The following is a 22,827-nucleotide window of genomic DNA, read 5'->3' as shown; positions in this document are numbered from 1 at the left end:
GGAGGGTGGTTAGCAGATAGCACTGCTAAGTATACTCAGATTAAACTAAGGCCCCTACCACACGTTACATATATTATGCAATTTAATTGCACAATGATTTTAGACTAGTCACACATGCAAAGTAAGACCAGCCACAAGTGCAAAGCAATTAATATGCAATACATTTAGACCAGCCACACATGCAAAGTAATTATCATGCCATATAAAAGTCTATCCAGGTATAAAGGGAGTCAGCTACAAAGTTAGCACTTGAAAAGCTGTTAACAACTCTATACGTGGTTTCTGTCTAGCTTTACTTTGAGCATGTAGTCGGGCCCTAAGGAATATACTGCAGTGCTGTTAGTAGACAGACAGACAGACAGACAGACAGACAGACAGACAGACAGACAGACAGACAGACAGACAGACAGACAGACAGACAGACAGACAGACACTCTTGTTTGGCTCTCATTAGTCTGCTTTAAGCAGGCTGACCACAAGGAAATAAGGGACAATTGGAACATCTGGGACATTGCCACACCCTTACCCCACCCAAGTCAGCAGTGATGCCGCACACAGTGACAGAGGCTGACAGGCAGCAGCATGGGTGGTACAGCAAGGAGGTGGCATACCATGCTGCTCTACCTCCCTGGTGGAACACAGCGCATGCCCCTGCGATTCTGGGATTCTTGCTTCAATTTTTACCAACTGGCTGGGACTGGGCTTTAATATCCAGAACTGTCCCAGCCAAATAGGACATATGGTCCCCTTAACTTTAAGGGTGGCCACCCTGTGGTATGTGCACCACAAAAGGAACAAACAGCTTCTGTGTGGGGCACACAGCAGACCAGGGGGAGAACATGCAACAGTGAAACATGGGGCAAGGAGAAGAAAGCAGAACAGGAGATTTTCAGGGGCACAGGACAGGGAACAAAGCAAAGCAGCCAGTTGGGCAAAGGAAAGGGATCAAAATGGCACTCGGGGGGGCTGTGGGACTAATTTGTGGCATACTTGCCAAAAAGGCTGGCCCCCCACTGGTCTACTTGAAGCAATATGTCCTGCACCACAGGACAACACCCTCTCTGGAATAGTCATCCAGACAACAAGGAGCTTAGGTTTATGGACAACTGGTCCAAGTGAAGGAAGGAGTCATTAAGATTAAGCAAGCAGAACTGGCTAACTTGATGGCCCATTGTCTTGACACATTCATTAGATCTTAGAACTAAAATTGCTTGATTCATGTGGGTGCTATCACAATAACCCAGACCTGGATCTTGTTTCCATTTCCTAAAGGCCCCAAGTAAAATAAGAACAGGATGAAAAGCACACATCAGGCCAGGAGTGCAGGAAAATAGAAAAGTATCTGATATGGAGCACTGACTCACTTCTCTTCTGGACCAAAACTGTGGGAACATAGTTGAACTTTAAAAGGTCCACCTTCAGAAACTATCATCAATTAAAAGACATCCTGTCCTAAGGACCAATTTATAGCTTCCAGGTAGGGGCTGAGGTGAAACTGGTGAGGTGTATTGCTAGTATATTTACTATGAAGGTATAGAACCACCACCACTTCCAGAGGTGGATAGCTTCCTGACAAAAATTGCGGAGAGATCTTGTTCCTTCTAGCTGACATAGTAAACTGCTGCAGTTGTGATAGTGAACATATGAATCATTAAGGCTCCTACTTAGGGTAGGAATACCTTCCCATGCCAGTCCAATTGACCTGGGCTCCAAAATATGTATGTGCTATATCTTACCTGAACCTTCAGCTGATCTGTGTGGGCTTCTCACCTTTGAGTGGAGGTGTCCATAACAAGGATCTTTATCAGCAGCACCTGCAAAAAGGGTATCCTGCTGCATACTTGAGTCAGATCTATCCACCAGTCTAAAGAGTAAAGTTCTTCTGGAGTGACTGTAACTATCTATGCTGCATTTGTTTCAGATGCACAGATTTCAACCACCCCTGCAAGGACCTAAGTCAGAGTTTAGCACTCTGTATAAATGTACAGACATACTGAACTGTGCTCCTTTTTTCTCAGGATGGGATAGGACAGGAATGAGTAGAAATGGTTTATCATCATTTGGGACCTGTTAGAAAAAAGATATGCTAGTATTGACTCCAAAACTACTGAAGTGCCAATGAACTCTATGCTCAATCAAAGCTAGTACAGTGCAGAACATACAGAGAGTAATGAGGCTGCTAAAAAGCCTGGGTGTCTATCTCTTTTTCTCCATTGGGACTAGGAAATACTGGGAGGAGAATCTTTTGCCTATGACTGACTGGTGTGCCTGACAGGTTCATTCTCAATGACTCCCAGGTGCACCTGGCATCCAAACAAGACAACAATGCCCTCACAACATTTAGTTGCGTTTTACTATGTGTTTATACAATGCCAAGCACAATGGGGTCACAATTCACCCATGGTCTGTGCCCTCCATTGATACAAATGAGAAAAATAAAGCAATCAGAACAGATGAAGTTCAGTTCCTGTAACTGACAACTTAAAAAGCTAATCCAAAGTGAACGTATAGCCATACTATGTAAATCAACTTAAAAGATGAATGGGCAGAACTCCCAAGGTGTCACAGACCAGACAAAGTGAAAACCACACTTGTGTTTCAGTTAAGTAATTCAGATAATTAAATATTTTTGTCTTATCACAAGCGCTCTTAAAATTTTAAAATACTTGTTATTGAATAATTTATTTGAACCCTATATGCTCACATACTTTCAAGTAGAGCTGCTAGCTAGCATTTATCTTAAATGTTGTTTCCTTTGAAATTAATCTCAGAATTTTCCTTCTTTAAGACTTATGTCACCATCTTACAATGCCAATTCCACGGTGTTCTACGTGCTCTTTGAGTCTCTCCATGACATCAGTTGTTTAGCACTTCAATGTTTAATGTCTATTTTAAACCTTATTATTACATGAATCTAGTTAAAGCAAGTTTAGTGCAATTAGTACAATATTTGGGGGGCTGAATCTTGTGGCCTTCATATATCTGACATCAGTCATATCTGACATCCACCATCTATAAATCATTCAGATGAACTTCAGTGTTGATTCTGTACAGTTACATTTTTTAAAAATTAAACTATTTCTTCTTATGAGATGCTTTCTGGTAAGAACCATCCCAGCACTGCCAATCACACTTTACATTAAACGACTCATTACAAATCATTCAAAAGGTAAATTTATTTTGTTTATATGTTCCCCACCTATTTCCATCTTTTCCAGATGGTTACAATTTTATCTGATCTGTACTACTTAAAGTAACAAAGGTGCACATGAGCCTAATCCACTCCACCGGCATTTCATCTTCATGAGTTTAATTTTTTTTTTTTTGAGCAAAAGGAATTGTGTATACACTACTGGGAAAAATCCCATATCCATAATGGTGACAAAAAAGGATAATCAAAAAATGTCTTTAAATTTGTTAGCCAGCTAACTAAATTTTGTTTCAACAATATTAATTACACTATTAAACTATTCTTTCAATACTTTTTGAAAACAATCCCCTTAAATTATTCCTTAGGATCAGACAAACGTCAGGTTGGAAGGGACCTCACATGGTCATCTAGTCCAGCCCCTGCTCAAGGCAGGATTGTCCCCTACTAAACCATCCTTCTATATGGTACTATATACTTTTTCTTTCCAATTATCTTAAAGGTTAATCTTCATGGCTCCTGGTAGCTAGTTTTAACACTTCAATTAACTACACTCCTAAATGCTTTGATACTTAGGAACTATGCATCTACAAACAAACATCTTACTAGTTTTCCATAATGCTCAAAAGTACTGGACTGGGAATTGCAAGAAACCTATACAGGCTTCTGAAAAATTGGGTTCACATCCTTATCTACTACTTTGTGATATAAAAAGGTTGGATGAAAATGGTTGGGTTTTGTTTTTTTTGTTATTTTAAATGCGTTATAAATATCAGTAATATCAAGTTGCATTTCCCTGCATTTTACTGGGGGACCTTTCAAACATTTTAGTTTTGTTTACTGGGAGTTCTAATACCTTGGCTGAAAGCATGAGGATACCAAATCTTTAACACAGACTTCCTTTATCCAAAAGTTAGTGACTGAAGTTAAACAGGTGTTAACATAAACAAACCAACTCCAGAGTTTCAAAAATATTCAGATTAAAAATTCTTTCCTCTCTCGGTCTTCAACTCACACTCTCTTGGTTCCTATTATACCATTTTTATAGTGCTCTAATCACCATAGTAAGTCTGGAGCCTATAGAAAATGTGAATTTCTAATGTAAAAGACAAGCCATAGGAGACCCACTTCTTAGAACAACACATTTTACTTATATTTATCCATTATGAAGGAATGAAGATGCAACCTAACTTTGGGGCCAGATCTTTGGTTAATGTAAATGGACACAAATCTGATAAAATTAGGGAAGGAACCAACCTACTCTAGGTGAAGTTTCAACTTGCTCTCCCAACAATATTTTAACTATTTCAACCACTAAGAACTTACCTATACTATATGTTATTTTTACTTTAGTTAGCTACTTTACAAAGACATACACTGAGTAAAATTTATAGCTTGCAAATTCCATTAGTTCCAAAGAGAAACAAATTTGGCTGATTACATGTCATAGTCTGGTCTGATTTATAAAACAGCCACATCACTAAATCCTAACTGTGTCAATTTTAGCACCATATTTTAATGAATATATAGTGGGGGTGCTCAGTGCCCAGCCTGTGGACTAGATCTGGCCCCTCGTGCCATGCAATCTGTCCCACAGCGTTCTCCACTTATCCCTGGGGAACCTGAAGGCTGTGGTCCTGTGCAGCAGAAGAGGCATACAAGGTGGCATGGGGCCCAATCTCAGCATGTGGGGCCAGGCAAGGGCAGCCCCAGGGTCCAATACTGATAAGCAGGGGCAGCACAGAGCCCAATCCAGACTGTGGACCAGTCCCATGCCATTTATCTGGCCCACAAGGCAAACACCTTGAGCACCACTGACATATAGAGTAGCTTTGTTTCTTTCTTCTGATTGTCTTTACATATTATACTCTTGCAGACTCCCAAACAGTGATCTCATATTATGAAGCAGGATATTGGAATCTTAACTGAATAATGATCAGAAAGCTTTCTTGCAAAAGGAAACATCTAGAACAGTGGTTTTCAACACTTTTTTTTATTTGGAGACCCCTTTGGAAATTTCAAATGGAGGTAACAACGCCTCTGAATTATAAGCGTGGTTATTCACATACTTTTTATTGAGTATAGTCATCTTTTGTGGACCTGTTTGAAAAAAGTATGCAGACCCCCAGTGGTCTGCAGACCACAGGTTGAAAACCACTGATCTAGATGTCTCTCATTTTGTGTTTTATTATAGCTTGTACTCCATGCATCAGGCACATAAATGGCTGTGACAGGAATGTTTCTAAACAATATGCAGAAGCAACCTAAGATTCTGGGTGGAACTAGACTTTGTTTTTTACTCTTTTGGCATAAACTACAAGTAATCTAGATAAAACATCAAATTATTTATTTTTCTCTAACTACAAAGAAAGATCCTATGTACTGAGCATACATGCATTGCTTTTCAAATCATGCCATTTTAAGCTGTGGGGGGTGCAACAGGGGAGCTAGGGGCTCCTGTTACTTTAAGGGAGAAGCTGCTACAGGGATGTCCTCAGGTGGGTGAAGACTGCACTGCAGGGAGTAGACAGACAGGAACCCACAGGCAGTAAGTGCCCATTGCAGAGCTAGCAGCCTACCAACAGAACAGGGCAGAGCCCCAGTTAGGCAGCAAGAACACTGGAGTAAGCTACTCTGGAGGCTAAGGGAGCAGGAAGAGCCTGGGGATATAAGCCTGGCCCCAGTGGCAGAGGGGAGTGCAGCCCTAAACTCAACAGCAAGAGAAGCTCCTGCCAGCTGAGGCTGGTGGGGAGTGAGAGCTGTAAGTTCTAGCAGATGCTCACAAGGCTGAGAGCCAGAGAGTAGGAAGTAGTATAACAACTTGGGGGCAGGGAGCTGTCTTTGAGTTTAAAGGGGTTGCTTGAACTTTTGTTCTAGTTTGAAACTGGAGGACTGGTTCGGATACAAGGGGTGGAAAGGTGGCCACAGGGGTGCTTGAGGAACATACTAGGTTTTGAGCCCTGCCAGAGGTGATGAGTGCCCAGAGGCACTGATGGGAACAAAGGAGGCCTTGATTAGGGCTAGAGGAACAGGGCTGGAGGCCAGCTGGATACAGAAGGAACCCATTGGCCAAAGGCGGCTAGGGCTCACTTGGGGACCCTGGGACAGCCTCCCTTCTACAGCAAAAAATAATTTCATCAAGGCATGGCAAGAAAGTGGGGGGAGAAAGAGTACCTTGAGAAGCCAAAAGGGGGCATCATGGAAAAAGGAACTTGAATAATATAAAACTCCAAAACAGGTCTTAGCAGAGGTATGAGAAAGACCTCATCCCCATGAAAAGTCATATAAGGTAAACTTATCATTAATGTATTAATTTCCCCTAATATGAGCACTGAAATAAAACCAAGCTTTTCATAAAAAGATGTTAAAACAAAAAACACATGACTAATGGTTTAAAAGGTAGTTTTCATCATTCCCGCCACAACATTTAGCTCCCTCTAAGGTGGAAGCTCTTTCAAAAGAAACAAACTCTGACCCTTTTAAAATCTGGTAACCTTGGAATGTGAAACTCCCTCATATTTTTGGATTTACTGATGATAAACAGATAACTGTTAAGTGAACTTTTACTGAACTAAAAGTGCTTCCAATTATAACAAAAGCAAATAATCCAAAATAAGTGGGATGTCTGCAACAAATGGCATTATTTGACGTTTCTACGCCCAAAAAAAATCTTTTTCCATTTGACACTGTGTTTCTAAGTCAGTTCTGCTACTACTAAAGATATTCTAGTCTAATTAGGATGGATTTTTCTACGTTGGTCAAGCAGCAACAGGCCCATCTGAACTATAATTCCCTTAATCTGTGACTGGGGGTGGAATAAAAAGTAAGCAGCATCTAAATAGACTGACTGCCTTCATAACACTAGGCACCAGAGTTATCTGAGCTAAAGATGCAAATGGGACCATACATGCTACATCCTCCTTGAGCTTTCTTAGAGTTTGACATACTTATGCCAGGCCCATCAAAATCACCCTGCCCCTGGGCCAAACTTGGATTATGGGATTCTGTGGCAGCAGGGCGAGTGGCACCAGTTGCTGTTAACACAGCTGCTGCTCCACTGCCCCTGAAACTGGTTGTGGCCAATGCTTTTGATTTCTGTGTTGGACCCTGCTCCTATTCTCTGCCCCTGAATTCCAGACTCCTCTAGGAGCCCTGCAAGCCAGATGGCAGCTCCATGGGCCAGATCTGGCCTGTGGGCCATACTTTTAATACCCTTTTCATAGATCTACACAATCAATGGGTATGCAATGATGTCTTTATGGATCATGCATATGTACTGTTCGTAGGCCCACAACACTAGCTCATTTCATTCCAAAGTAAACCCTTTGCTGAAGTTAAGCAGCCTATCACCAGCTTCCTTGCCACATACCAGTGAAGTACTATAATAGTCCTTATATGAGCAGCTACTTCAGGAGGCAGGCCATCTGTCCACTCAGGACACCAGTGTAACTTGCATCAATGCACAAAACTGATGAAAATTACACTGATATTAATATGCCAAGTGGTACACCCATGGATAAATAACTCAGTAGTACACACATTTTTGGCATTCTGAAATATCTGAAAATTATATGATCATTCCCACAGATAAACTGACTTAAATACTTGACATGGCATGACTTCTGAAACTTGCGAGCTAGAATTTAAATCTACAATTGACAATTTACTAACACATTGTCAATAAAGATCTGTAACTCAGGACAGAACGTTTTAATTTGGCATGATTAAAATAAAGAATTCACTTGGGGAAAAACATCTTGGCAGATAATGGGATACAATGTTTTGGTATACTATTAAAACAAGCTTAAAAATAATCTTATTATTTCCTATAATCTGTCAACTTTTAGTTCAGTTCATACTATTTATTCTGCCATTTCATACTTATATTTATTCTAAAATGCTATTACTTGTACTTCTGCTGGCACACACCCTCAAGTCAACTGTACTAAAAGATATATTATAACACTTTCTTAGAAAGATTTCTCACCTATTGAAATTCCACTAGAAAGGGTAGAGCTTTCCGCCTGCCCTCTGGATGGGGCATGAGGTTCCATGACACTGTCATCCAATAGGTGTCTTGGTCCTGCGTTAGGAAATGTTGCACTTTTAAATTCTGCCGTGTTCATTTTATGTATGAAACTGGGAATAAATAAGGACAGAAAGATTTTTCTCAATAAATTTCAATAGCCAGTGCTTCAAGGTATTGAAAGATAGTGTGTAGTTTTGCATGGTACCCCTTGACAGAACTGGGGACTCACTGATGAAGTAAAAATATAGTAGTATTTGTCTGGGTCCTTAGTATTGAAAACTGGTACAATACTCCTGAGAACAGAGGAGAGAGGACAGGAAATGAAAGTGAGAATACTTAAATTTCAATACAAGAGCTCTTACAATTGAAAAGCTTCATGTATTATATGTGATAAGCCAAAATGAGATCATGTTAGACTAGCTGTTGCACAGATGAACTTCAGATTTTTATCCTAATTCTTAAAATATGCAGTTCTTCTGTGGTTTCACAAAGAGCTGAACTGCAGAAGATTCACGGTTTTCCTTCTTAAGATGACAAGGAAAACAAGGAGACACTGACAGTCTATTTTCAAAAGAAAGCTAAAAGATTTGCTCAAATATGCTATGCATTCCACTGATGCCTAAAAAACCTGACACTGACGTACAAAAATACAGCGCTATGGGGTGCACAGGCATACATAACCTCTGGCTGAAATGCAGCTAAGTCATCACAAAGGTGCACTCCCCAGCCAGGCTGCTCCTTAGCTCTCCCTGCCCCAAGGAATCCTGTCCGAGTTGGACAGGCTCCGTGATGAACTTACTCAAATCAGCTGTTGCTGCCATGGCAACACCTGATCCTGCTACCCAAATGCCTCCGTTTGAAACAGTAGCTTTTTGTCATGGATCTGCTGTTCTTGTGGTGAATTCGCCATTTCTAAAGCACAACACATGAACATGTGGATGCTGGCTTTTCATCACACTGAAAGTGTATGTACTACAACAAATGTGATGACTTTTGATGACCTCTGTAACCTCCAAGAAAAGGGTAAGTGATAGAAGAGATGTACCTTAGAGTTCTTTTGCTGCATTTGAGTGTCTACAAACACTGTAGTCAAAATGAGCAGTAATGCGAACATGATTTTTATTCAACTCTTTTAATATAAAACAATCAAAGCTTCATGAAGAAAGAAAGAGGAAGCCTGCCTTCTCCCCAAGAATAGTAAATACAGGCCCAAAGGACAGAACGTTTCAATGATGCAGAAACCACAAGCAGAATAAAAAGGGGTATGAAGTCACACTGATGTGACACTTCACAGGTAGCTTGGTGGAAATTGCTATTTTTAGAAATCAAGCTACAAGGATGTTTCAGAAAGTAATGGCAATTTTGAAAGACAACCAATTTCATGTGCAATAAACGTGAAATTACATAGCAGTGGGGAACATTAATGGCAAGATTGTCAAACACACGCATCATTTATGACCATGAAGAGTGATGGTGTGGTTCAGTAGATGATCATTGCATACAAAATGGTTTTATTTCAGAACTGCCCTTACGCCCAAAATGCCCTGCTATGTTTTAACCAAGGAGGCTAACACTGTAAAAGACCATATAAAATACCCTAAGAAACAGAAGTCACAACCAAAAGGCTTTATTCTAACATTGGACAAAGTATGAAGTCTTCCTACAGGTCATAAAGCCAATCTTCGAAAGTCCACTAAGGAGGGTAGAGACAAGTACAGAGACTTAACTCGATGACTAGCTGCCAGTCATGGGAGCCTCATATCATCTATAGACCTGCGTATCAGTATCACGGTAATAAATCTACTTGGGGGCTCTAGAGATCACCTGGGGCAGAACATGTGTGAGAATTGCTTCGACATTTGATATAATTAATAGATCCTCCAAAAAAGGGATTTATTAAATACCAATTTTTTTTTTGGGGTACTGTACAAAAAATTGAGAAGGACAAATATGTAAAAACAAAAGGAAATTTTTCTCTTTCCATTCTTTTGATGGAGAGGAGCACATTGTGTATATATTTTGTTTTTCAACAGCAATTGAAAGGAAAGGACTTGAAGTTTCATATGACCAAGGACAGGTAACTTAACATAGTGCTTACATAAAAGAGCAGATGAATCCATTTTCAAACAATAAAAGCTGAATGCATTTTACAAAAGCCCCTCATAAGTAGACAGGCACAAGAGAAGAAAGACATTAGAGAGTTAATTATAACCAGAGAGTGAATAAAAGACATTGATATTAATTGCTAACAAAATGTCTGTTAGGAGGTTTTTTGCTGATATTACTTGGTCACAATTTAAAATCTGTCACTGAAATATTCTGTATTAACTGAGTTGAGTCAGTTATATTAGCTATGATTAAAAGAAAGCTTGTTTAGTTGAGAAATATTATACAAGATATGACAGATTAAGAATTTAATTTGCTCTATTCTCACAGTGTCAAAAAGTGAACAAAACCAGGCTTGTTATAACCTCTTAAAATCACATAAGTATAAACACTTTTAAAAAAATACACAACTGAAGATGCATGTTTTCATTCAAATGTATAATGTGGAAATCCAGGTTAGGAAAGTAAACTAAGAAAGAGTTGTTTCATTTTTCCTTGCGCCTCTCCAGACATGCAGGTAAAAGGTGCGACAGGATCTGATGCAAGATCCACATAACTGCACTTCCTGCCATGCCTCACATGAGAGAGGCAGGAGGCATGACTGTGGGATCCCATATCAAACCACATCACACCTTACTGACAGTACAGGGAGAGCCCCAGATTATGATACTGGACTCCCCTTGAACCAGCAAGTGGCAAGCTCCCATGGCTGGGAGCCCCCTCAGCTAAACAGGGCTCCCTGCTGTGGGGGTGCACCATGAGTCCCCATGGCTGGGAGTCCCATCAGCTGAACCAGGCTCTCAGCTGCAGAAATGTATCAGATGTCTGATGTGTCTCCACGGCTGGGAGCCTGGCTCAGCTGACGGGACCTCCAGCCATGGGGTTCCCTCTGGCCACATGTTCATTTAATGGTGTGACAGGAACCAGCCACAAAGGTATTACACATTTTTTGTGGAATAACTTTGTGGCTTATTACTCTTTTTATTATCACATTAATTGATTAAATGTGTGGCCAGGTCACAACTTAAGATAAAATTAACTTATTAATCACATCTTAAATGTAATGTGTGGCCAGGGTGTTTCAGTCAGACCCTCTTATGACATAGAACTGCAAAGAATACAGTATGTTTTTGGTGGTATACCATTTCTCAGTTTAGGCTGCAATTAGAAAAGCCAGATACTGACCAACTCCAAATCCTTCCCCCAGCCTACTTCATCATCCCCCCCACCCCCAACCCAAGGATTACATTCTCTGTAGTAAAACTTCGATACATACAATTTTGTCATTGGCTAGCACTTTTCCAATATCAAGCAGCAAGTTGTTATGTTTGAAAACTGATGATTAACAATAAACAAACTCTTACTAGCTACTTTTCCAACTCAAAAGCAGAATAATTGGTTGCATTTTGTGGTTTCTTAGAGTAAAATTTGTAATGAAAGTAATTTCCTTTAAATGAAAATCTTTGGTATTAGAAGGCAATGCAGTATGTGAATATACTTTACAATTTAAATATTAAGTTGAATAAAATACTGACTTGTACCCCAAACTGTGACACTTTCTATGCCCATGTGGTATCAGGTTCCTAGGTGATGGGGGGGTTGGTGGTAGCAGTGCTCCTTCAGCAGCAACATTTTTCCTTCCACTTTGTGGAGATGCTCCCACTTCAGAGCCTATGAACAACAGAAAAATAGGAATTTCCAACTGAGCAGAATAAATATCATTATGACAACCTCTAATGCAGGGGCAGGCAAAATATGGTCCGCAGGCTGCATCTGGCCCACCAAGCCATTCTATCCAGCCCACAGGGCCCCTAAAAAATTTAGAAAAATTGATATTCATCTGCCCCTGGCTGCCTGTCAAAGGTAACAGGAGCTAAGGGCAGTAGGACCCAGGGAAAGCCAGCAGGTCTCAGCAGCAAGGCCAACCCAGCCCTGCCCCCTCTCATCTCAGTCTCCTCCCTCCCCCTCCCAGCGTAAGCCTCTTCCTGCTGCAGCATGCATCACTGGATCACAGGGCTCATGCCAGTACCCCCAAAGCCAGGAGCGAAAGGATGTGTGTGCGCATGTGCGTGTGTGTGCATGTGTGCACACACGTGTCCCTGCAGTGAGGGAGGAGAGAGAGAGAGAACGCAATAAGGGAGGGAGAGGACTCTGTGTGTGTGTGTCCCACATGTGCACCCCACCATACACATGCATCCACACCCCCTCACCCTGCCATTCACAGAACCCCCCCAAGTCCACACCCCCTCATACCTCCACACACAGCCCTGCACAAACCCCATACCCACCCACATATCCACGCACACACATGCACATGCTCCCTCACCCCACTCACAGACTATACATATGCCCCATGCCCTAAACCAATGTTCCCTCTAAGGAGTAGTGGTCCGGGAATGCACTGCTTCAGTCCCACCTCCCTCTTTCAGCACAGTCCACTGGTTAGTGTCCCACAGTAAGGAAAAATTGATGCTGTGGCCCAGCCATGGGCCGGACACAATCAATTGATAGAACTGAAAGGGGAGCACCGGGGCCAGCATGGGACACTTACTGAAGGTAAGCTCCTCACTCTTCAAGCAGGGCAGGCAGCAGCTCCTCTCCGAGATGAGGCAAGGCAGGGCTTGGGCTGGTGTGGGGTCCGCCGGCTCCAGGGAAATGCTCCACTCCCCAGCCCTGATGCCATGTGCCTCCTTGCTCCCCGAAGCAATACGTGGGGGGTGGAACAATTCTCCAGAGCCAGCAGAGTCCATGCCAGCCCCCAGCCCCTGCCTTGGGGAGGAGCCACTGTCTGCCCTGCATAAGGAGTGACAAGCTTACCTTTGGCAAGTGTCCCACGCCGGCCTTGGTGCCTCTGCTGCACTCCAAACCCAGCTCCTCTCTGGGCAGGTGCATGGCTTTAAAAAGTTGGTGCACAGCAAGATTTTTATTTGTGCTCAGCTGCGCATGCACACAGCTTAGAGGGAACCTTGTCCTAAACCCCACCAATATGTAAGAGTAAGACTTCATTTTGAGCTATTGTGCAATCACCTCTGTGTACACTATACAAACGCATGTAAATCAGGACAATTTAAAAAAAAAAATCAAATTAATGAATGCTGTAGATGTTCATTTTTTAGAATATAATTTGGTATTTGTCTGGTCCTGAGATGGCAAAACCACTTGCTGAAAGGAGTACTTCTGGGGGCAAGGAGAGGGACTTCTGGTGGCAAAGGCTGGGGGTTAGGGGGCAGGACTTCTGGTCACAAGATAGCAATCAAGGGGCAAAGCACCTGTCAAGGGGTGGAACACCTGTCAAAGGGCAGGGCTACCCATACAGCCCTCAACAGCTTGCCAAAAAACTCAGTAAGCGGCCCTTTGCCCAAAATAATTGCCCACCCCTGTTAATTTATTCCTCAACCTCCAAGAATATATAGGGTTGGTATCTTTTTAATACATGTACAAGATTAGTATGGAGAATGGCAATGGCATTTTATTAGAAAATATGCATAAAAGAGCAGTTCTTGTTTAAATCTAAGATGGAATTATTACAAGTAGTCAATAATTAACAATAAGAATATAAAATATTGGAGTTTTAAAATACACACACACACACTTCCTTTAGAAAATTAACATGTCTTTTGAAGTACTGTGACAAAGGAAGCACCTGGAAGGAATAAGATGAAAATAAATCTTTTCACTTTTATAATGCTGTTATTATTATAAACATAATAATGTTGTAAAACAAAATTTTTTCTCCCTGAGAGAGCATGAGGCAATTCTAATTGCTATTCGATGTCAGTTTTAATTTTTTCTGATCAATACAATGAACATGATAAAAACCAGATAATTACATATACTGAGCTGGCAACTCTGCAGGGAACTAGGCAAATGGAGAAGGTGGGCTGGGAAAATGACTGTGGCGGATATATAAAGAACACATATGTATGTGTGTTCAAAAGCCACAACTTAGATTTTTCTTTTGTATTATATGTAGCCTTATTGTTTTTAATGCAACAGTCCCCATTTTGATTTCTTGACAGAAAAGACTTTGCACACAATATTAAAACTTTGGTATTCAGTTGCAGAGAAGTCAGACAATTCAGATTCAGAATTCTAATAGCAAATCTAATTCCATTTCTCTCCTTATATAAATAGTGTTAAGAACAGTAGATCATCATCTCATCTGACCCCAATACAATTTTTAATTTTAATTGCATCTTGCAACCCTAGACATACTTGTATAGCACAGAATTTCCACTTACTGCATACCTTCAAGGTGAATTTTAATAATTTTCGCCTTGACAAATGTGTATAGTTTAAAAATGTTTTATTCTAAATGAATTAAATATGGATGACTTCAAAGCATTTAAAATGACTAATGTCCTGACTTGGGGGGTAATACCAGTTAATTTAGAAAACTTGAACCTTTTGCTAATTAACTGTTATGTTTAGTAACATTGCTTTTATAAAGACAACAGAAGAAATCCCTTAAATTACTAAAACTTCCTAAACAAATAATTTTACTTGGTTAAGACCTGAATTTTCAAAAAAAGTTCATTAGGAATACAACTCCCAATGAAAAATAAAATCAATGCGAGTTGTTAGGTTCTTTTGATAATCCCATTCTAAAACAAAACTTTAAAATGGGACTAATTTACATAAGAGCTTTTCTGAGTAGAGATAAGAAATATACATTTAACAGTTCTTAATCTTGTACATCATGCATATCCTAACACATTACCAGAAGAATACTAAAAGAGCAAAATAATCAAGACGTTGACTCAATTTTCTACAAGAAGTAGGCTCTCCCTTAAAATTCTAAATATGATCTCCATCTTGTTTTACTTCTTGGAAAATTTCTTATCATAAAAATCATAGAAAGTTAGGGTTGGAAGGAACCTCAGGAGGTCATCTAGTACAGTGGTTCCCAACCTTTGCAGACCATGGACTGGCAAACTGCAGTCCAGAAGTGACTGGTATACAGCGGAATGGCAGCCAACCCTTTTTTATACTGAGTAGCAGCAGTCAACCATTGTATACTCAATATAAAAACAGGTTGGCTGCCGCTCCACAGCATGCTGGTTACTTCCAGACTTCCAGTCCGGAAGCCAAACTTCTTGCGAACTGGCAGCCAACCCCTCGTGGTCCAGTACTGAGCCACGGCTCGGAAGTTGGGAACCAATGATCTAGTCCAACCCCCTGCTCAAAGCAGGACCATCCCCAACTAGGGTCACATCGAACAAAACTGGCCTCAGGACCAACCCATGGAGCACTCCACCCAACAATGGCTGCTACCAGACCACCAACCTCTGAGCCCAGTGCTCCATCCAGACTTCTATCTACCCCACAGTCCACCCATCCAGCCCATACCTCTCCAGCTTGCCTGCAAGAATGCTGTGGGAGACTGCATCAAAAGCCCTACCAAAAAATCAAAGTATACCATTATCCACCAGTCTCCCTGCATCCACAGAGCCAGTCATCTCATCACAGAAGGCAATCAGGCCAACCAGGCATGACTCACCCCAGGCAAAGCCACACCAGCTGCTCCCAGTCACCTTCCCTGCCCTCCGAGTGCTCAGAACTGGACTCCTCAAGGACCCACTCCACGATTCCTCCAGCGACCATGGCAAGGCTGACCAGTCTGCAGGGCCTCATGTCCTCCCTCCACCCCCTCCCAAACGCGAGCACCATGCCTGCCCTTCTCCAATACCTCTCCCAATAGCTATAAGCTCACAAAAATGATGGCCAGAGATTCCACAATGTCACCAGCCAACTCTCTTAGCAACCTCAGGTGCACCCCATCTGGCCCCATGGGCCTTCACATGTCCAGCCCCTCCAGTCTGCAATCTGTTCTTTCACCACTGTTGGCTGCCCACCTCCCCCACAAACTGTGCCACTCAATGCAGCAGTCTGGGAGCTGAACTTGCTCATGAAGACTGAGGCAAAAAAGCCACTGAGCACTTCAACCCCCTCCCCTCATCCTCTGTCATGAGGTTGCCTCCCCCATTCAGTAATGGACCCACATTTTCCTCGATCTTCCTCCTGCTACCAACAGACTTGTAGAAACCCGTTACCCTTCACATCCCTTGCTAGCTGCAACTTCAACTGCACTCCACCCCCCGACCCCACCCCTGCATACCCAAGCAATGCTCCCACACTCCTCCCCAGTTGCCCGTCCAAGTCTCCACCCCTTATAAGCCTCCCCCTTGTGATCCAGTTCACCGGAGGACTTCCCCGCCAACCCAAGCTGGCTTAAGCTATTATCCTAATAGCGCAAAGGTAGCAAATAACAAGGAGCATATTTTACTGTATTCCAATAATTATTAAGCATTTACCTGCTAAATCCTCTCTGGAAGCAGCAGAATGTGGGGTGCTGGTCCCTGGCTCTATCTTTAATGAAAGCCTGCATTAAAAAAGAATAAAGGTTAAAACTAACTCTTCCAAAGCTGAAGTTTTATGATTTATGCTAAAAGGATTTTCACTACCACAAGTGTAAGACAGACTACTGTGTGTACTAGAAATTCCAGCTCATGTATCACCTTTAACAAGACAATCAAAAGGAGCAATAAACAATCCATTTCCTGTATTTTGAGATAAATGTATACTGATTATATTTCAAATTTTGAACTTTCCACGTGTGGAGAAAATGCCCCAAGTCTGTCTCTGCTGTGAGGCAGCACCTCCTCCCCCCTAGGTGTTTCCTGCCTATGGGACTAGCTAAGGTATAAAAATTCAAAAATGGGAGGGGGAATCTGCTCCTCCTTTTGTCTCAGGTTCCCACCCTTGCAGATCAGGTGACTAGTCATCTCACCTGGTCAGTCTGATGTTATTTGGAAGCACCAGTCAGCAGCCAATGGATCTGCTTCTGGTGGGAACTTAGTGATGAGGTCACAGCAGGTATATAAAAAAAAAAAAAACTTCCATGAGGAAGTGGGGCAGACATGTTTTGGGAATACAGCAGACAAACTATGCAGCCTCCATAGAGAGAGCTTAGTCAAATTCTAGATGCAACTGTGAGCAACTTACTTGGATTTCAGCAAGTAACGTAGGATGAAGTGATCAAGAAGCGTATTAAAAGGCTAACAAGCCACTTCTATTTGCTCAGGGTCATTCTTTTGATACTACTCTGACTGGTACCCCTCCCCATACCTCTCTACCCAATAAAGCCATCTGTTATTACATGCCTTGTTATACATGCTTGAGAGGGGTTGTTGTACATGCTTGAGAGGCAGGCCTTTTTGCTCCCTTTGCTCAGCCAACTAAGGGAGGCTCCTTTCTATGCTTCAGGCTATAAGAAGCACCCAGATATATCCTGCTGGGGCTAAGCAACCCCTAGGTCTGCAGGAACGGTGTACCCCAGGCGGCACAGGGCCCAACAGAGACCAAAGCTCAGGTGGTGGCAGCAGTTACCCCAGACTGGCTGGCCAGAAGTTGGCATCCCTGGGGAGGCATCTGCACTTTGGCTTTGGTTGTGTGCAGTGAGGCAGGTAGCTCAGTGCAAAGCACCCCCTACTGTCCCACCACACCATGCTAATAAAAAACAATGTGCAAAAATAATAAAGTAAACCTGTTTGTGCTCATCTTTAATTTGTTATAAATAATGAGATACTCTATAACAACAATATACCAATTTATTAATAATTGTTGGTACAATAAATAATCATCTTGTGTGGGCTAATAATACTACCTATTTCCATTTATTTTAGATAGGAATGCTCTTCAATGTTCTTTAATGCTATTGCAAAGTGACAGACTATTAGTTAGATAACTTCAAGTAGTAAAGTGAGCTGACTAAATGTTTTGATCAAATAGATATTTTTAAGTGAACATGAATTTAGAAAGAGCAATCTTTAGGAATAAGAGTAAATTTATGGAGGTAATAGCTTGTTTCAAACTACTAGAGTAGCATAACTTTCATGACAAAGGAAACTAAGGCCATGGACAGATGTTATATTTGTAGTGATGTATATGCTGTTGTAGTACTACAAGAAATGGGTACATAAATGTGTAAACTGCCCTAGTGCTACAAAAATAGTGCAAGTGTGACTACTGTATTTACCTGAATTTAAAATGACCCTGAATTTACAATGAGCCCCGATAACTAGATTCTGTAAAGGGTAAATTGTAACACATTTATAAATTTAAATGTGTAATAACTAACTTCTATACCAGCAGAATTATTGAAGGGATACTTTAAATTCATATCCCTATTGCTGCAGGGATGCAGGTAGTAGGGGGGACATGTAATAGGGCAGACAGCCGGAAGGGCAGTGAGGGGACAGGCAGTAGGGAAGAACAATCAGATACAGACAGTAAGGAGGGGGGCAGGTGGTAGGGAGCAAGCAGTTTGACCCTTGCCACCTGTTTCCCCCCCCCCACAACACACGCACTTATGCCATCCTTGTGCCATCCCCCACTTGCAGCCTCAGGACTGACCCCTTTTCCCCTTATGCTGCTTCTGCCCACTGGAACCTTAGGCCCCCACCCCTGCTTTCTCTCATTTTCCCTTCCCTAAAATCTTCTACCTTCCACTTGCTCCTCTCTACCTTACCCCTATTCCAGTTCTGGCAGGCTCTGTCCCTGCTCCAGTCTGGGGAATGAAGCGCAGCCCCAGCCACACAGCAGCAATGTGGAGTAGGCGCTGTTGCTACAGGGCTGGGCTAGAGCCTTGCTCCACACTGCAGCAGGGATGGAAGTTGCCATCCCTGGAGCAAGAGTAAGCTGGGTGGGAAATGAAGGTAGCAGAACTGGCACAGGGGAGACAGGGGGTGCAGGGGTAGGTGGGGCAGGCAGCAGCTGTGGCTCTAACCCCAACCTGGGGTTGGGGCCAGAGCTAGAGCAGCTGCCTGACTCCTACTTGATTCCAAGATGAGGGGCTCCCCCCACCATCTTAAAATGGGAGTGGGGAAGCCTAGTCTTGGAATCAAGTAACTACAGTAGTAAGATCCTGGATGAAACAGGAACTCTCTCTGCAGTGTTACATTTTGCAGTGCTGCATGTAACATCCAAACAGTACATGTACCACTATAAGAGAAATCTCTTCCTCCTACAGCATCTCTCAGTCCTCTGCTCTGTTCCCCACCCACTACCACTACCAAGGCTTAATGACTACCAGCCATTCCCAGATCCAAGTGTCAGTGACAGGAAGCAGAGATACAATCTATCTGGGACCTGAGGCAGTAGCTCTGCATAATGCCACAGCAGGGACCAGTGCTACTACTGCCTTTACTACTACTGCAGCTGAAGCAGGAACCACTTTTGCAGTCACAAGGATGAGCTGGAACAGGATCAGAGACAGGCTCCCTCCCAACAAAAGGAGGGGATGGGTAACAGAGGAACAATGCCTTACCACCAGGGATCCTGGTTGTCTCCAATTAAAAACCGCCAATTCTCTGATTAAAAATAGCAAATTCTGTGATAAAAATTAAAGGCCCCCCACAGCCCCTCCCAGTGCTGCTGGTGCCCCGCACTACCCCCCACAGTCTCAACAGCCCTCCTGATGCCCTTTGCAACAGCCCGAGACATGCAGACAGACACGCACACAGACACCCACCCCAGCAGGTAAGTGTGTGGGAGAAAGGGGTGGGGCAGGGCAAGGGAAAGGGAAGGTGCTGGGGGGTAGATTAAGAAGGAGGGAGGAAGTGTGCCCCTGTGTCCACTCCCAGGAGCAGGGGGGGGAGGGGGGATGGTAGGAGTGCCACTCTGTGGGCCACACACATGCCAGCCGGCCTGACAGGTTTGCACACAGAGACTGCCACCACAACTCTGCCACTGCACCCTGCACTACCATCCCACAGCCACCTGAATGGCTTTGTAGGCAAACAGCACAGGGTGGTGCTGCAGCAGCAGCAGCAGCAGCACAGTGGCAACCACTGTGTGTGAGCCGCATATGTGCTGCCCAGTTGGGAGGTGAAACGGGGGGCTTGCATGCAGCAGCATGCCCCATAACCAGCTGCACAGCTCCGCAGCGGTGTGGAATGGTGGCAGCTGCAAGCAGGGTGGGGGACTTTGTGGGCAAGTGCTGCTACTGCGGAGCCATGCCCTTCACCCCTGGATCCTAGCAGTAAGTGGGGTTTGGGGGCTGAGGGAGCAGGGGGTGCTGCTGGCCCCAGGCAGCACATCACAGCTGGGAACAGGGCCAGGGGGTGAGGGCAGGGGTGCCCCTCTGCATGGGGGCTTTGCGGGTAAGTGATATGGGGTGCAGTGTGGTGGTGTCCACCATGTGCAGGCCACATGCATGCTGCCCGGGGAATGGGGAGAGGGAGGCTGGCATGCGGCCGGAGCACAGCTCCATGGCCGGCTCTGCAGCCACAGGATCCCTGCTTATCACCTCCTGGCTGGAAAGCATACCTTTAAAGCAATTTTGTAGCACTTCCTTGAGGGTGGTTGGAGGGGCTCTGACCTTACGTATACTACGTCACTACATTTTTGTAGTATTATAGAAGTGTCAAGGCACATGTAACACTACAAATGCACATCTGTCCACAGCCTAAGAATAAAATAATCATCCCCACAGTTCTCAATATTCAAGTACAAAATCATATTCACTTGTATACAACTCCTCTTCACCAACTTTCCATTGATTACAATATCACCACAAAAACTACTATACTGAAGAAACGGACTCTTTCATTTAGTTCAAAAATCTAGTCACTGACTGGCTCAATACCAGATGCTCCAAAGGAGGATGCAAGAAACAGTAATGAAAAAATGACAGAGTATCTTCCCCCAGTGAATCTTCTTCCTAGCCAGAGCCAATTAAATTATTTGGAACAAATATTTTTACTACTAATGTAAACGATCACTTCATTTTAAAAACAAAGTAGGGCTGTGTGAAGCTCCAGGTGGTGTTTTGATTTGGAAGAGATTCAGCCTGATTCAGTGGCCAAATCTCCAAAGCAGACTCGAATCAGGGGACCAATAAAAAGGTCTGAATCAATTCGAAGCTCTCCGAAACTTCGGAAGATTCAGACAGCTTTGATGATTCAGATAGTCTCTGGTAGCTGCATCAGGGACCTGCAGCCGGACTCTGAGCTGGTAAGTAAGGGGGCAAGGGAGATGGGACTGGAGGAGGGGACCATTGGGGAACCCCTGCCAGCTCCCAGCCCCCACCTCCCCATGGCTGTCCCACCTGCCCCAGCTCCCAGTGCTTTAAAAAAAGCTGAGGTCTGGATCAATCATAATATATGGCCATGGGTTACATAGGTTAATTATGTTTTGTATGATAATTAAAATTAGCATTTATCAGTTATGACTGTATTACCATATTTGCTCAAATAGAAGACCCTGATAATCAGACAACCCCCAATAATTAGATTCTATATATGGAAAATGTATAAATTTGTTCTACTTTCAGGTATAGAATCCCATTATTGGAGGTTTGCCTTGAATTTGTCCCCTTCCCACTGCTACAGCACAAAAAAAAATAAATCTGGAGGGATCAGGTAGACTCTTTGCAATCTGCTTCCCACTAACTTTTTCCCATGGCAGCCCCTCTCCTTACCCTCAGACCCTGCTTTCCCTGACTAACCCTGAAATAAACATGGCTGTAGCAATTTGCATAAAGTATTCATACACTTAGCTCAACCAGAATTGATGCATGTTGCTTCTTTTTTTTTTGGAAATTGCTGCAAGTTTTAGTACAGGAACTCCATAAACATGCTTCTGAGCAGCACTTTTGACACCTACTTATATGTAGGACAAACTACATATGATATTGGTCTAAAACTGAAGGCTTGTGATATAGCGCATAACTTATTGGGTGGGGCCACACCATAATCAACAGAATTTCAAGTCATGGTGACCCTACAGCTCAGCAGTGCCATAGCATGGGGTGCGGGGGGGTGAGTGAGGTAACTGCCCTGGGTGCCAAAGTGAAGGGGTGCCAGCAGGTGCTGCCCAGCTTGGGCCTGCACGTAGGATGCCTGCTAAAGGATATGGAAGTATCTGCAGCCCCAGGCTGGGGTGGAGGATACTTGCTGGTAGCAGGGGCAAACATGGTTCTTGGAGGATTCAAATGGAATTTGGCTTCATCTGGCTAATTTGACCTAGGACATGAAAAGTTTTCCTTAAAAACTAAAACAACACAACACCTTGTGGTAGGTTCCCAGCAGCATGTTTGCGCAATATGGGCCATGTATTTTATAGCCATGCTTAGTATTGGCTGCTTTTAATCAACTTCCCAGTTGTTTCCAATTCTAAGCACATGCTTCTTTTGGAAGTAGTTGAATGACAGACAGTGTATTTAATGAGATTTTCTTGCACGCGATTATAAGAGAAGGGGCTTTCCCCCCCACGCCAAACTGAGGTGGGGGGGAAGGGAATGCATCTTGTATGCAAGTAAATACAGGAATTCCAATTTTATTTGGATGCCTTTTTTCTTACATCATGAGGAGGAGTAAATAGGAGCAGCTAATTTATCTTTTCTATTTCTTTTGTGTTTTGCACATTTTTGCCATGTAACCTGTTGATCTTCTTTCTAAACAGCTCCAACTTCCCACTTTCTACTCTAGGCAAATCTCTGTGCCTCCTATTTCCAATGCCCACCCTTTCTGTTAGACTACTA

At 43.0% G+C, this 22,827-nt stretch overlaps 1 protein-coding gene across 5 annotated transcripts in view; it reads right to left on the bottom strand.

Moving 5' to 3' along the window:
- RALGPS2 (Ral GEF with PH domain and SH3 binding motif 2) overlaps positions 1–22,827 on the bottom strand; it is a 233,884-nt gene that overhangs the window by 43,030 nt on the left and 168,027 nt on the right. For 2 of the 5 annotated variants that reach the window (XM_019530901.1, XM_019530905.1), the window contains exons 11-14: positions 16,598–16,665; positions 11,819–11,954; positions 8,136–8,287; positions 1,737–1,814 (exon numbers count right to left, since the gene is read on the bottom strand). In XM_019530901.1, coding sequence (XP_019386446.1) covers positions 1,737–1,814; positions 8,136–8,287; positions 11,819–11,954; positions 16,598–16,665 — 434 coding nt within the window. The remainder of the gene's footprint in view (positions 1–1,736; positions 1,815–8,135; positions 8,288–11,818; positions 11,955–16,597; positions 16,666–22,827) is intronic. The other 3 variants (XM_019530904.1, XM_019530906.1, XM_019530903.1) reach the window with 2 other exon arrangements.

Source organism: Crocodylus porosus, unplaced genomic scaffold (assembly GCF_001723895.1).
Source record: "Crocodylus porosus isolate Cpor-Errol unplaced genomic scaffold, CroPor_comp1, whole genome shotgun sequence".
In the NCBI taxonomy this organism is placed as follows: Eukaryota; Metazoa; Chordata; order Crocodylia; family Crocodylidae; genus Crocodylus; species Crocodylus porosus.
The sequence above is the reverse complement of the archived record's forward strand: the minus strand, read 5'-3'. Positions and strand labels throughout refer to the sequence as shown.